This window comes from Maniola jurtina, chromosome 4, assembly GCF_905333055.1.
Source record: "Maniola jurtina chromosome 4, ilManJurt1.1, whole genome shotgun sequence".
Lineage (NCBI taxonomy): Eukaryota > Metazoa > Arthropoda > Insecta > Lepidoptera > Nymphalidae > Maniola > Maniola jurtina.
This window is the reverse complement of record NC_060032.1, coordinates 8,807,111-8,822,782: the sequence shown is the minus strand read 5'-3', so window position 1 is coordinate 8,822,782 and position 15,672 is coordinate 8,807,111. Positions and strand designations below refer to the sequence as shown.

General features: G+C 35.5%; 3 protein-coding genes across 6 annotated transcripts; 2 read left to right on the top strand and 1 right to left on the bottom strand.

The window, feature by feature from the left end:
- Window positions 1-160: 160 nt before the first annotated feature.
- On the top strand, window positions 161-13,199 carry LOC123864478. Of its 3 annotated transcripts, XM_045904954.1 has the most exons (3): window positions 161-1,752; window positions 3,422-3,434; window positions 13,189-13,199. In XM_045904954.1, exon 1 carries the CDS (start codon window positions 468-470, stop codon window positions 1,746-1,748), a length of 1,281 nt encoding a protein of 426 aa, XP_045760910.1. In that variant the 5' UTR covers window positions 161-467; the 3' UTR covers window positions 1,749-1,752; window positions 3,422-3,434; window positions 13,189-13,199. The 3 variants fall into 3 exon arrangements, with proteins under 3 accessions (XP_045760910.1, XP_045760912.1, XP_045760911.1); XM_045904956.1 differs by lacking the exons at window positions 3,422-3,434; window positions 13,189-13,199 and having other exon boundaries at window positions 162-389; window positions 835-1,976; XM_045904955.1 differs by lacking the exons at window positions 3,422-3,434; window positions 13,189-13,199 and having other exon boundaries at window positions 162-445; window positions 835-1,976.
- Window positions 2,571-9,733, bottom strand: LOC123864473 (transmembrane protein 43 homolog). The gene is made up of 9 exons (XM_045904940.1): window positions 9,577-9,733; window positions 9,180-9,289; window positions 8,875-8,979; window positions 8,353-8,579; window positions 7,758-7,951; window positions 6,808-6,983; window positions 5,603-5,831; window positions 4,674-4,779; window positions 2,571-3,808 (listed from the first exon to the last, which is right to left on the bottom strand). Exons 1-9 carry the CDS (start codon window positions 9,668-9,670, stop codon window positions 3,679-3,681), a joined length of 1,371 nt encoding a protein of 456 aa, XP_045760896.1. The 5' UTR covers window positions 9,671-9,733; the 3' UTR covers window positions 2,571-3,678.
- LOC123864471 (transcription termination factor 5, mitochondrial-like) lies at window positions 9,871-15,631 on the top strand. 2 transcript variants are annotated; one of them, XM_045904937.1, is made up of 8 exons: window positions 9,871-10,187; window positions 10,532-10,766; window positions 11,053-11,213; window positions 12,484-12,824; window positions 13,364-13,495; window positions 14,288-14,406; window positions 14,733-14,963; window positions 15,344-15,631. In XM_045904937.1, exons 1-8 carry the CDS (start codon window positions 10,052-10,054, stop codon window positions 15,606-15,608), a joined length of 1,620 nt encoding a protein of 539 aa, XP_045760893.1. In that variant the 5' UTR covers window positions 9,871-10,051; the 3' UTR covers window positions 15,609-15,631. The 2 variants fall into 2 exon arrangements, with proteins under 2 accessions (XP_045760893.1, XP_045760894.1); XM_045904938.1 differs by lacking the exon at window positions 9,871-10,187 and adding an exon at window positions 10,273-10,340.
- Window positions 15,632-15,672: the final 41 nt, after the last annotated feature.

Below are 15,672 nucleotides of genomic sequence, written 5' to 3'. Positions count from 1 at the left end.
TAGGTAGCTATATATACGATATGGCAAAGTTTTGCCTAGACAAACACTAGATGGCGCTCACTCGAAAGGACCGCCCATAGAACCCGACAGAACCCGAGTTGCCTGTCTATACCCAGTATAATATTGTAGTCTTTGGTAATCACTATGTTGTCAGTTGTCACGGTTGTCACAGAGTACAGACCAATAACATAGCATGTCGTAGTCGCACTATGACTTTTGCACATAATATAAATAAAATATTTAAATATTTTTTATGCGGTTTTTGTAAATATAGTGATATAATTATGAGTAACATCTTTAAATCTTCTTTGGAAGGAATCCAATAGATTACTTTATGAAGGAACCCTACTAAGGTGTACATGCAAGGCTACATGTACATATTATTATTAGTAAGTTTAATATTTATCCAAATTCTATGAAAGTGGAAGTCTCCAAGTCTTTATAGGTAAGTACTAGAAAAAACAAAAATGTTACGGCGTGAAGTTCTTAGAAAACAAGCACGAAACGTGGTCTACTATGTCCATTGCTACATGGCAAAGGAAGCGGAGGAAGGCGTCCATAACGTAAAACAAATACAACAACGAACAGCTGAAGCTACCCAAACAAGCACTGTGACTGTACGCCGAATCGTGAAAGAAGCAAAGGCTAATGACATGTGTAAAATAACCAGAACCCCCGGCAAAAAAAGACTTAAACGTAAAAGAGTTACTGGATTTGATAATTCTGAACTAGGTGCAATCAAAAGATTTATTCATACTTTTCACTTAACGTGTAATGAATTTCCTACCGTTAGCAAATTACTACCTCAGTTGCAAAGCAAGTTTAATTTTAAAGGTGCTGCTGGCAGTGTCAGGAGAATCGTTAAGAGCATGGGCTTTCGATGGAAAAGAACAGAAGACAAAAATAGAATACTCATTGAAAAGTCAAATATCAGGCTGAAAAGAATTGAGTATTTATTTCAATTACAACAATATTGTGAACAAGGAAGAAACATAGTGTATAGTGATGAGCTTTATTTAGAACGAGCAGTGGAGCAAAAAGCAGCCTCCAAAAGCCAACGTGTGGTTGCTATACATGCTGGCTCTGAAGCTGGGTTCATACCTAACGCTTTACTTGTAGCTGAATCACATGATGACTATAGCAATATAAGTGATGATGTTTACTTTGATTGGCTTCAAAACAAATTAATCCCAAATCTTCCACCGAGATCAGTTGTAGTAGTTGATACTGCTTCCCCTCACGATAAAGAATATGACCCAGCACCAAGCTCTAATGCGAAGAGGTCTGACATGACGGCCTGGCTTGATCAGAAAGGAATTCATTATACACCTGACATGTATAAACCTCAACTGTACCAACTAATAAATGAAAATAAGGACCGTTTCAAAATACTCGCTTTAGACAAAATGTTAACAGATTCCGGGCATGACGTCTTACGTATACCCGCACATCATCCAGATTTAAACCCAATCGAAATGGCCTGGGCTGCAATCAAAACTTATGTCACTAGTAAAACCAAAGAGTTTAACGTAAGTAAAGTTAATGATTTCGTGAAAGAGAAAATTGACGCAATTGGTCCTGAAGAGTGGAAAAAAATGTGTCAGGAAGTAAGGGAAATTGAGGACAGTTACAGAAATAACGAACTTATAATAGACACATTAAGTGAGACTATTGTAGCTGGAGATATGGACAGCAGCTCAGAATCTGAGGACAGTGATACTTCTTTATCATCTGATGAAGACAAATAATATAGTTTAGCTGTTAACTCATAAGCATGGGGTGATGGGATAGCACATCATTATTTGGGTGCCATGAGCTGCATCAGTGGGAATCTGTGTTTTTAGTGATTCTAAACCGAAAGGTCGAAGGTTCAAACCCCGCCCATTGCACTATTGTCGTACCTACTCCTAGCACAAGCCTGACGCTTACTTGGAGAGGAAAGGAGAATATGGTCATTTAACATGACTAATATTCTTCTTTTTTTTTTAAATTTTTAACAACTCTGACCTTATCTGATCACATACAAAGTGGCTAATTATTCTATTGAACTCAATAATATCTTAACTAATAAAAAGACAAGTCTAAATAAATGTATTGCTACACCTTTCATAATGCTGTGTGAAAAAGGATAGTACCTGAAGTCCATACTTCCATACTTTAATATTATGAATGCAAAAGTGTATGTCTTTGTGCTAGATTTTCACAGCCCAACAGTTTAACCGATTTTGATGAGACACAAAATTAGCTTACATCCAGGGGATTGGACACATGGCTAATTTTTATCCTAGAAAATCAAAGAATTCCTATTGGGTTCTTATCATTTAACCTATGTTTGGTACAGAGTCATGGGAAATATAAAAAAAAAAAAAACTAAATCCACACAGGAAGGAACAGGCCTCATCTAGTTATTAATAAAACAGCTTTCACTGATTTACTTAACTTTTTAAATTATCAATAAATGAAGTAACAAAATAATAGCTATTTAATTTTATAAATTAAATAAGAAGTCAGTGTGATTTTATTTTAACATTATATCTGTGATCTCTTTAGGTAAAAATAAAACAAGTTAATTATAATGTATTTAAATAAATTTATTGTATAAGTGTTCAATGAAAATTGTACTTTTACACTAAACAAACCAATCTGATATCTGATATGCCAATTCCGACAAATTGAATACATTTTCAACAATTAGTATCATGTCGAATATTAAGTTAATAGCTTCTATTCTATTATACTATGTACCTTACTAGGTACACAGTATAATAGAAAAGAAGCTATTAACTTAAGCTAACTATTAAAATAATAATAATTAATTAAATGTTTGTTGTTTACAAGATACCATACCATTATGGCAAAAATTGTACTGAAAAAACATTATTTAATTACTTGCAGGATTGTTCCTTGTCTTAATATTATTATGAAACCTTCTAACAATAATACCATGTACATTCTCATTTATAATGTTACTCATTAATTATTATTATTATTAGTATTAGTGTTTTAAGTTATATTGTTTTTGGTACTTTAAATAAAAACATGTTTTGTCATTTTAATTAAAAAAATATTTATTTCTTAATTATTATGACTAGAACAAACATTAAAACTAAATAATTCAATTGAACAAATTGATAATGTTTAATATATTATTATTTTAATTCATATAAATATTTTGATTAAGGTATGTGCGATTATTTATTTATAAGTTTCAGGATTTCGAGTCTTATTAATGTCACTCTGCTGTCTGTCTGTCTGTCCTATACTTCTTCCTTCGCCCTCGGAAGTAGCCAAGAAATGTGACATATTAGCAAATTTTACAAATCTCAGTGATTTTTTTTGGTCTTTGGAGTTGTAAAAATAGTCCAGGTAAAAGTATTACCAAACCATACTAGTTTGTGTAAAAATATATCATTCTTATAAGTTATAACTCACTAGTCGTATTATAAATGCGAAACTGTTTGTTTGTTGATCTGCTCTTCAATCACGCCGAACAATGGACCTGCGTGACTGATTGCATGGATGTAATTCTCAGTTAAAAGACCCTGGATAGTGACATGATTTTTATCCCGGAAAATCAGAGTTCCCCAAAATTAATCCACGCAAATGACGTCGCGGGCATCCGCTAGTATTATATTAAACAACCATTTTGAGCAACTTCCACAAAGTAATGTGTATGGGTCAGCGATCTTCCCAGCGGGAATATCTTGTTGATTCGGCAGTGTCTCGACTAAACAGTGTGGAATAGTGAAGTATGGGCAGTATTGCGCCGCCAAGTATCATAACACCAAACGATGGCTTGTGAAACAACCTGGAAATATAAAAAATATTTTATTTGTAATATGAATTAAACGCCGAAGTAGATTTATCATCATCAACCCATTGCCAGCCCACAATCTGCTCAGAAATCAGTATGAGAAGGGTTTAGGCATTATACTGGCCACGCGCAGATTAGCAAACTTCACACACCGTCAGGCCTCATTCGCACGAGAGCTTTTTTAACGTCCGTTAAAAAAGCGTTCCAATAGAATAAATGCATTCCTAAGTATCTGTTCACACGTCAACGCTTTTTTAACGCGCACTTTGTATATTCAGCGCAACGCCGGGTTTTAACGCAACTCTTTTTTAACGCTTGTTGAAACGAGACAGATTTATGTCAGCGATATAACGATGTCTCGTTTTAACTGTGTCTTAAGTTTGAGCAAAGTCAAAGTGCGCTCTATAGATCTCAGCCTAAGACATGCAGGTTTCCTAGCAATGTTTTTTTTTCACAGTTAAATCAAGTGATATTTTAATTGCTACACACATAATTGTGAAAAGTTAGACGGGGATCAAAGCCAAACGTCTTAAGACTTAACCACCAGGCTCTCGTTGTTTACTTGTAGATTTAGAATCATTTTCTGTTTGCAATATAACAGTCAAAATTCATACTAATATTATAAATGCGAAAGTGTATCCTGTCTGTATGTTACCTTTTCACGGCCCATTCATTTAACCTATTACATATATATAACCTAAAAAAATTGTACTAAGATAGCTTTCATCCCGGAGACGGATTTAGGCTGCTTTTTATCCCGCAAAATCATAATCCTCACAGGCATCATCTAGTCCTATAATATATAAATTCTTATTAATATTGTTGCCTCTTAAAAAAATAGTCAACCTGCTTTACTTACCATGGTATAGATATAATGAACAGTGTATACGAAAATGATAAAACTAAGTTAATCCAAAGTCTTGTGCACCTCCTTAAGTTGCTTGAAATCCATTGGCACTGCATAACTGTAAAAGGATACAAACAATGTTTGCTACAAAATATTAAGATCAAAGCTTGATCAAATCCAAAAAGTTGAATAGTAGTTCATTTGTAGTATCAAAAATTAAAATTTCACTATTTGTAAATGAAAACCATTAACATTGCTTTAGTTTTTAACCGACTTCCAAAAAAGGAGGAGGTTCTCAATTCGTCGGGATCTTTTTTTTATTTTTTATGTATGTTCCCCGATTACTCAAAGAGCTCTGGACCGATTTGGAAATTTTTTTTTTTTTGTTTGAAAGGGTATAACAGTGCAGGTGGTCCCATATAAATTTGGTGAAGATCTGATGAATATCTTCGGAGATGGAGAACAGAACTCCTCAATGGATAAGAGCAAATTGCTCGCGATCAGTGTAATTGCTTGGTAAACGGTAGGGTTTTAACTGGGCATAGCATATTACAGTGCAGTGGGGCCACTAAAAATTGTGAAATAAAAAAATTTCAAAAGAAAAATAAAAAGCTTCACTCTTGGATTTCTAATTTTGTTTTAATATGCTCGCTCGGCTTCATACCTAGGTACATAACATGTGTAGCTAAACAAAAAATATTTTCTACTTTTTAGTGTTTTTGGTTTTTGAAGTCGGTTTTATTTTTCTTTTGAATTTTTTTTATTAGGTCTATTGGCACTCCGAGCACTATATTAATACTAGCATGTCGGTGACGAGACCTTGAATTTTTACTCATCCCAAAGCACCTGAAGTTTCACTACTTTCACTTCAATATAGGTCACAATATAACAATAATATCACATAGAGCAATATGGAATTTTCAAATTATAACACTACTTACAAAGAGTCAGCCATTCAGGATGAAGTGTCATAGTAGATGCAAAAACTTGTACGAATCCTAGCATCCTGTATTTCCATGTATGTGTATTAGCCACACTTTTCTCCAAATCATACAACTGCTTGAGACTGTACGAGCCCTTCCTCATTAATGATAATGGGTCTGCCGTTGGAAAATTCTCTGGACTGTACGGTTGAAGCACACCCCTCTCAACCACACCCACTGCTGTGTACTGTAAATAAAATTTAGGAACACCTTTAAGAGCTATCGCAAACAGACGGAATGGAGTCTTGTTGATGACCTAAACTCAGCATTATATACTTTGTCCATACCATTACTATTGGTATACTGAAAAGGTGGACCCGCGCCGCTCTTGGGCGCGAGTTACATATTTCGACGGCCGCGGCATTATCAAGAGAAACCGTGCTCTAATAGAGGAATTACATACACTTCGTGAGAAACGCCGGCGCATAACGATTTCAACTTTGCATATATGCTGATGATGATGATTATGATGATATTATGCTGGCGTACAATCACTAAAGCAGCACCGCCCGTTCCGCACTTTGATGTAGTACTTCCGAAGCATACTAATATCTAGATTAGGTATACGCTAGTACGGAATAAGGTATATAAGCTAAGGTTTAGTTTAGATGTTACAATTAATAGAGAAAGATGGAGGAAGTTTACGAGTACACCCGCAGGGTGCCACACTAAAATTCATTAAAACAGATTGCAAAAAATATAGTATTTAAAATAAAGCTGTAATAATAATAATATCATAATTAATAATGTCAATCAACTGTTACGTGATTTAAACTACTTAAAGAAAGTTTAGAATAAAAAAAAAAAAAGATAATATCTATCTCCATCCACCCTGCAAAAGCTGCTGTTTACTTAATTCACGCCTCGGCTTGCCACGCGGCATAGTAGCGTAGTGGACGAATCTTACTATGAATAAAATAAAGACGCCGCACCTGACTCTCCCGGTATGTATTGCCCCTAAGTATTCTTTTTCCTTCCTTTTCCTAGCCATAAATAATTTATGTTCTCTAAAGATCTTAGAGTTCATGGCATGCAATTTTATAATATAATAAATCATTCAGGAATTTAACAAAGTTTGCGAAAGAGGATACATTGCTCAATAAAGGAATGGAAAAGGTAGTCAAAATTTTAGTACAAAGCAGAGGGGGCAAATTTAGACTTACAATGTCATCCTCTCGTCCTGCATAAGAGAAATGAATTCGAAGATCACCTATTTCATGTTCCAGGGCACTGTTCCCATGATAATAAAAGCCGGAATGCAGTTTAATATCGCTGCGGTCAGGTCTTGTGTCTGACCAGATTTCATAATAGTCATTTACCTTCCTTTTTACATCTAAGCCTACAAAAAAAGGGAAAGAAAACTTCTGAAATAGTAAAGGTCACAATAATATTACGGTCTTGACACCTTGGTGCTAGAATGGCGACCTCGCACCGGAAAGCGCAACATTGGAGGACCCCTTCTATGTGGTCAGACAGGTCAAATAAGTTGCAGGGAGCCACTAGGTGGTGCCAGACCGTGGTTTGTTTATTGTGGATGTATCTACAATAAGAGACCTATGCCTAGCAATGGATTCCTATCAGTCGATATAATGATAATAAAATGTTCTAAGTTGTGACAATTCAATCGATTGCAACAGTACTGTTAAGCAACATTGACCCAAGTCACTGGATGGGTGACGAATTTAGCCTTTTCATTGTCTGTGGCTGGGAGATCACGTTAAAACCTCGGACCTGGATCACTAACATAATATGCGTAAGTGTCTACTTGTCTGTCTATTACCTTTTCACAGCTCATCTGCTCAACTATTTATGACGAAATTAGGTAAAGAGATAGCTTACATCCTCACAGCGTATACAAATACATACAATGGACAGCTACACCTAAGTGCAGAATAAATCCCAGGAAGAAAGAAGCTTACTTCCTAGGGATGGATATAGACTATTTTGATCTTGTAAAATCAAAGAGTTCCCACAAGATTATAAAAAAAACTAATACCAGACAAAGAATTCTTAGTTCATAGTTGTTATCATTGTCTTTTTAAATGGATATTTGACTGTAGACATTATTTACAATTTTTTTATTTAATAGGTAAACACACGTTTGCTGTCTTACCTAAATGCATCCATCCAATTTTAACATTATCTGCTATATGGGTTTCGCTAAACATCGGGAAAGAGGTTGGATTATGGTGGCCTGGTCTGATGTAAAATAAGGACGACTCCACCACATAGTCTCTCCAGTCTTTATGGTACCAATATGTTTTTTGAGATTCTTCAGCTGCCTCACTTAAGAAATTTTCTGTTTCACTGTTTGAAGTGTAAAAAAACTATATTACTAAAAAAATATTTTTGACTTGACAACATCTTATAATTCGATAGAGCTGGCTGCACGCACGAAAAAACATGACTCATGCGGCGTTACCTCGCTCTGAGGCGTTCCATGTAAAGCTTGAAGTGCAAGCGAGAGCGCGGAACGAGCGACAAAGAAGCACAATCGGCCTTTGTTGTCACGTTCAACTATCGTCAGTAAACCGACTTTACAGACAACCAATTTTTTTTACATATTATTATTATGTAATATGATTTAGTAAATTATTTTTTCGTGAACACATTTAAAATTTTTTTTTGTGCTAGAACCACTTTACGGTTTTTGGATTTTTTCCTTTACATGTGCTCTAAGACTCACCCACTTGCCAAATTTTACTTACGTAGTTTCCTCTATCCATTGATACATTTGCACTCTTTTTCTCAACTTCACAGCTTGGACGTGAATGTTATAGTCAGGCTCTGAGATTGGCTCCAAGACTCTCAAAGGGCCTACAATGTGCACAACACGGCCTTCGTAACGCTCTGCTTCATCTCCTGCATGCACATCTATACTCTCCGCAGCAGAAACTAGTTCTTCCAAGATGAGGTTACTTTGGATTGTTTGACCCTGTAATGTGTATTGAATAATACCATGCCAGGTTTACTTGGTCACGTGAACTCAGGAAATATGACTGCCTCTTTGATGGTTCTCATGTAAGTCTTATAAGAGAGAGATAAGAGTTTACACTATAAAAAGAGAGGAGTATTAAATTTTTGGCCACGGCACTGCGTGAGCAGGATTGCATTTTATTGCATTGTAAGAAGAATTTCTATTCAATTAAACAATTTAAATCTGAAAGATACTACTATATTAAGTATTCTGTGATAAAACATTATTTTGTATATGTACATGACATCCTTACCTCGGACCATATCAAGAAGTAAGTAACTCCAGAGAATAAAATCAAACTAAGAAGAGTTGTAAGCCAAGTTTGTTTGAATTGATTACAAACTGAAGTCCAATCCATCTGAAATAGTTTTATTTATTGCTAATATAGGAAGTGTTTACAGAGCATAATTACTTTAAAAAGTATTGTATTATTTACTCATCAAATCATGTTGAACTCTATGTAAATTCCGAAAAACCTAAGCTCATAGCATTTTAAAGGATTAAAAAATTATAACCGTTATTATCTGGAGTATATTTGTACTGAAATTAAACACTTACCTTTACACCAAAGAAATGATTAAAACTTGAGATTTTGCAGATTGCATTCTGCAAGAACCTACACCTCACAAGGAGACCTAGCAACTTATTTTGAGGGTCTGGCTGATCGACTGTAGTAACAAATTATATATTAGATTATTCATTAATGGTACTGATCATACTGATAATAAACTTTAGACAACTAACAGAAGTAATAGATAACTTTTGGCGAATTATTACTCTTCAGTCTTCGTATGAATGAATGGTGATGAAATTGAAAATCACAGACAGATAATTATGAAAATCACAGACCAATGATTAGGAATTTTCTTTTTTTTTAATAATTAATTTTGACCATAAACAAAGCACAAATCAAAACAAAACTTGAGAAACTGCATACCAGCAGCAAACCACTAACCAAAAAAACAGCAAACAAGTAACAACACAAGCACAGGCAAGCGTGTGGACTGATGACGGGGTGTAAGCGTATATGCCAAGCCAAGCCAAGCCATTGCCGTAGCTTGCAGTCTGTTGTTTGCCACAAGCAGCTGGTAAAGAGAATATAATCACTACTGGCAGCTGGCGCCGCCGGCATCAGAGATATGTATAGTAGTTATTATTAATTCAATGTCTGTACTCTGTGATTTCTCCGGATTACTGGTCTGTGGTAATTTCGAAGAACCCAGAGCCGGAAAACCATGTAATTAAAAAAAACATTTCTTTCTTTTCTATCTATCTACCAATTTATTTTGTAAATAAGAACCAACATAAACAAAAATCGGAAATCCTGGAATAGATTAGCAAAAAAAAAAGAAATAAAATTAATGCAAATCTTTACGGAACTACGAATAATGTGACATTTTAACTTCTGAAATAATAAGCGCAAAAGCGACATGTATCTCGTACAAATTATCCAATATTTTCAAAAATCAGCACACATCAGCATTTCATCTCGTAAAACTGTAATAAAACATTATCGCCAATATTGCCGTGGTGTGCCATTCATAAGTCTATATAAGAGAGTAATCGGTATGTATCTACCCACTGTTTTTAGTATTTTATGTATTTTCATTCAAACCTTTTCTGCCATTGAACTACATTATTAGTTTTAGTATTTATGTATTACCTGTAGGAGGGCTATTTCAAACAAAAATCATGTTCTATGAAACTGGCCATCAAGTTGTAAGTGAAAACAAATTGCAGTCTTCAAAAATATTTATTTGGATGGACCACCTTTATACTTCTTTGAGGTCATTGTTTTCTACATAGTAATAAAACACACCTTCAAAATAAAGGAGGAACATAACTTTGCCTACGATCTACATAATACGTAGAAGTGGGTTTGTTTTTTGTACATTAAAATGTTGTTACAGGCACTGTACCAGACAATATCTTATCACAACTTGAACAAAAACATCCCAAAGTTATAAGACTGACTGTTCAAAGCTTACAATGTACACTGCAGGTACTAAGCAAATTTGGTATCTCTGCAGAAGATGCTTGCCTTGAACCACATATTTTCTGTATGAATCCCATATCTATGGATAACTATGGAGAAATATTAAAAGAATGTGACTTTACAGTTATACTTCCTAAACATATAATAAGGTATTTAATGAATTTTAATGTCATATAGAGCTAGCGAATGATAAAACATAAAAGCCACATTTGTTAGAAATGTGGCTTTTCTGTGTGGTTAGTCTATCAAGAACTGTTGAAGGAACCAAAACCACATATTAATCTCTGATCAAAACCCTTAGGCATGCAATTTAGTAGCTATATCTTAAAGCACAAGGAAATACAAAAATGCGAAAACTGTGAATTTGTTGTAACATCACAAAACAGTGTTATTTCTTGAATGATGACTTGTACTTAACCAGTTACTTTATTTTAGGTACCATACGTTAGTTAAATCAAGAACTATTTCTCAGTTAAAAAAGCAAGGCCTTCTAAGAGATGATGCAAAATTGGAGGAATTATTACATGAATATTTGCATGAGTGGCCAAGAGAGTGTCATGATTTAAACAATTTTCAAGATACTGATACAAATATTTGTAGGTAACAACATACTAGTAAAAATCATTTAAAATTATATATTACACAAGTGGGTACCCGGTGTGTGCTACTAGGCTAAAAAAGTGTCCTTTTTATTGGTCTAATACCATCATTGTATTATGGCCTTTTAATGAAACCAGTTTGTGGCGCATCTGTTGAATGGTATCAAATTCTTTAACAGACATAGGTAGAAACAATTTTTGCTGTTTATCACACTATCACACTAATATTATAAAGGCGAAAGTTTGTATGTGTGTGTGTGTGTGTGTATGTTTGTTACTCCTTCACGCAAAAACCACTGGACGGATTTGGCTGAAATTCGGAATGGAGATAGATAATATCCTGGATTAGCACATAGGCTACTTTTTATCCCGGAAAAATAAAGAGTTCTCCCGGGATTTCGGAAAACCTAAATCCACGCGGGCGAAGTCGCGGGCGTCAGCTAGTATAATGAATAAAAGATAAGTGTAAATGTTATTCATAAATTTATTGGTTGATGTATAAATGCCTAAAACACATATTATTGTGAATTGGTTCACATATTATTGTGATTTGGTAAAACATATTATTGTGATTTGGTAACATCAAATTGCTGGGCCAACAGGGACACTTAATTTGTCCTTATGCAGTTCACATATGGCACAAATATTGACCAATTTGTGCATTAAGTCCAATGCCTACTAATATTATAAATGCGAATGTATGTCTATCTGTCTGCTACGTTTTCATGGGCTACTTTTTTAACCGATTTAGACCACATTTGGTAGAGATAGCATAGGAAATACCTTTACCTAGACTTTACCTTTTACTTTCGACATCTCGTAGTTGTGTCAAATGATGGTTTGACAGTGTAAAATGTTCAACGCTGTGCTCCGCCAGATATGAGCCCGTCCTAAGTCTGCTGTTTAGAGCTTAAACGTTTTGGGCTAAGAGCTCATGAGGGTCAGACCTTCGTTATTTTATAAAAGCTAAAAGTTTCTACACATGTTGTCCCATGTTGAAGTTTGGTTCATGGTAGCTTTGGCAGAAAACAGGTAACAAAGACGTAAAAAAAATTACACTACACTTTGCAGAAAGATTTTATACATCTTTGTTACCTGTTATCTACCAAAGCCCCAATGATCAAAGCTTCATAGTCGCTTGACTGCTCCTCTCTGTGTTACGAACAGTGGACATAGAAACTTTCAGCTTTTATAAAATAATGAAGGTCTGGCCTTCACAGGCTCCAAGTCTATTTAGGCTGGGGCTTAATCAATTGGGTTTTTTCAGTAACTGTACGGATGAGTGTTCTAGAAAGATATTTACAATGGAAGCTGTGCATAACAACAGATGAATTCAAAAACTACTGTAAAAATTACCTGCCATTAAAACACAGACCAATGTGTGACATCAAAGAAGCATTGAATATTGCTGAAAATGATATAAAATTCAATAAAGAAACTATAAGAAGGAATGGCTTCATAATATCATCAGATCCTGTGAACACTAAACTTATATTGGAGAATGTTGAAACACTGGGTGGCGTGGACATCAGAGAGGTTGTCAGATCGGAACCTGCAATTCTGAAGAATAACTACCAAGCCATTTTGGAAATAAGAAATTTACTGAAGGTATGATGCACCTGATTTAACCACGAAACACCACGCATAGCTCTCTCCATCGCCGCTGTATTCGGGCGGCGCAAGACCGTGGCCTGTGGAATTTCCTAATACAATAATTACAGACCTACGTCTGGCAATGGACGTCTATCGGTTGATGATGTTGCATCATCATCACTCTAAACCCGGTTCCGTACCCAACAAGTAAAATGGAGCCCTATTAATGTCACTCTGCGGTCTGTCTGTCCGCGTGTCACGGATCTCAAGTCTGACGAAATGAGTTACAAAATACAAAGGACCCTTAAATTTTGGTGTTAGAAAGTTGACCCAAACCAAATATTGAATTAGAAATTCAATTAAAATATTTTCATTAAAGGATGTTGTAACCTGTGACTATGTACGGAACCCTAAAAGAGTGTGACTTGACAGGTTTTTTACTTAACATGATAATGACAAAAACTTTATCGACTCATTTTTAAAAATGGAATCCTGCGCGTTATTAGGTTGTCTGTAACCGTTCGTAAAAGATTCACAACATATTTTATTTTCAGCAATACAACATCTCGGATGATGCTCAACAGCACTGTTTCAGAGTGTATTGCATGCGTCCAAGAACTGTCCAAGAGCGTCTCGAACAACTGTCTAACGTGAAGGAATATAAAGTTCTCTCAACGAATCCTAGAGTAAGAATGATTTTTATGACAAATGTTAACTTTGGTGTAATTAATGTAAGGCGTCACTAGTCGACCATCAGAAATGAAGATTACGACATAGAGAGTTTCGTTGTTTGTCTGTCGTGTCTGTCAAGACTCGTCAAGTGGATCAAAACCTATAGCAATATATAGGTAGCAATGTGTTATAGCACAAGCAACGGGAAAAACAAAAAAAAAAGTGTTATTTCTTGTACCTACGTCGGTAGGTACGGAACCTTTCGTATGCGAGGCCAACTCGCACTTGATTGGTTGTTTTAATATAAATAGCGAGCAAACAAAGTGATTACCGCCGCCCATGAACATATGCAGCTCTAAAGAAACCGCCAATACATGGTCGGTTTTTCGGGAATTGGTAAATCAACCTCTTGAATAACCCCATGTTGAAATCTAGTTGGAACACCACCGTAGGGAGTTAGTTCCACAATTTGTATATGCGTGGAAAAAGATCTGGCACAACAGGTGGTCGAAGTGCACCAGGCACCCAGGTTATGAGGGTGAAATTGCTCACGGTGGCATGCGGTGCGCTTGTAGAAAAAGAAGTGTAAAATGAGGTCAAACAACTCCTCAGAACACTTCTATTATAAAGCGAATGAACACGCAAAAGAGCTTACGTCTCTACATACCTAGGGCTTCAGGCTTTCCGATGAGCTGATTAGTTTGAGATTTGTCTAAAAGTCGGACGTATTAACCCTGGTATGTTAGTAAGCCTTGTTGTGATAATTATCCTTGTTAAACTATATTTAAATAGTATTTCTTACGCAGGTCCTTTACATGGTCGTGCATGAACGTAAAATGATGAATCGCCTGAACAAGATCCGAGCAGCCAAGAAACAGTGCTATAGTCTCAACCATTTAGTTTCCTCAAACAAATTGTTTAATACGTAAGTATTTATTTGCAAATCTTTCAACTGATTGACAAGCCTACTTGCCCATATTTTTCTCTTTTTCGTATTATACATATTATAATTATTTTTTATTTTTTATTGTTACTTCGGCCGCAGTGCTGTGCGAGCTGGATTGCACTTTATTACACCGTAACAAGAGTCGCTATTTATTTAAACATCTGCTGAACGAACCTTCTGTATCTCGAAGGTACTTTTAATAAGTTCTGTGGTAAAATCGCGAAATAGGACTGAAATCATTGTTCTGCACTTCAAAATTTCGTACTGTAATGGACACTTTTTATAAGTACATAACTTTATTATAGGTACATAAGTAGCTTTGGGGACAAAGTTTGCAGTAAAGATATTGGAATATTAATTAGCACTTCCCTCCACGCACGAGGAATAACTAGTAGATCTGTTTTGGACAAACTAAGAAGGCACAAGTATTGGCTACACACGGCATTGAATGATATAGGAGAGAACATACATTTGTTGAAGAAACGGTTTGACGACGATGTTATATTTGATAACTGCCAGATATTGTTATATCCTGTGTAAGTACCTGTTCTTATATATATGAATTAATTTAAAAAACAATGCGAAAATCTTCATCATCATGATCAACCGATCGTTGGTCCACTCTTGAGCACGGCTCTCCTCTCAGAATAAGAAGGGTTTAGGCCACAGTCTGCCACGCTGGCCCAGTGCGGATTGGTAGACAGGCAGACAGACAAAAATTCCAAATAAAATTATTTTGGGGTCTATTTCGATAATAAGGTTTTCTCTGATTAAAATTTCCAAAATATATTCAATGCACAGAAATTGTCCAGTTACAGTTCTTTTATTGCCTAGAGTCAGCCAAGCGAGTAGCGACTCCTATAGGCTATAATTACTTAGATAAGCAAGTAGTACTTACAATGTTATTTTATTTCAGGTTGGAATTAGAGCAATATGTAAACTTTTTACTAAAACTTCGTATAGGTGATATGTCTGCTGAAGAATCCAGTCAAATCGAACTCGATGCCACATACAATAACATTAACTGTGGAATACTGACTGACAGACAGATATTAAGCCTGGTCTTGTATGAGATAGAGAAGAAATATCATTTCAGTGGGGACGGAATATGGAACAGGCTGGATGGCGGCAAGGTCGATTCGCAAGCTACAAACAAGAAATTAAAACAGTGTGCTAATTGAGTGACTTGCCGACTGCGTAAAATTTATAAACACTAGATGACGCCCGCGACTTTATCTTCGTTTA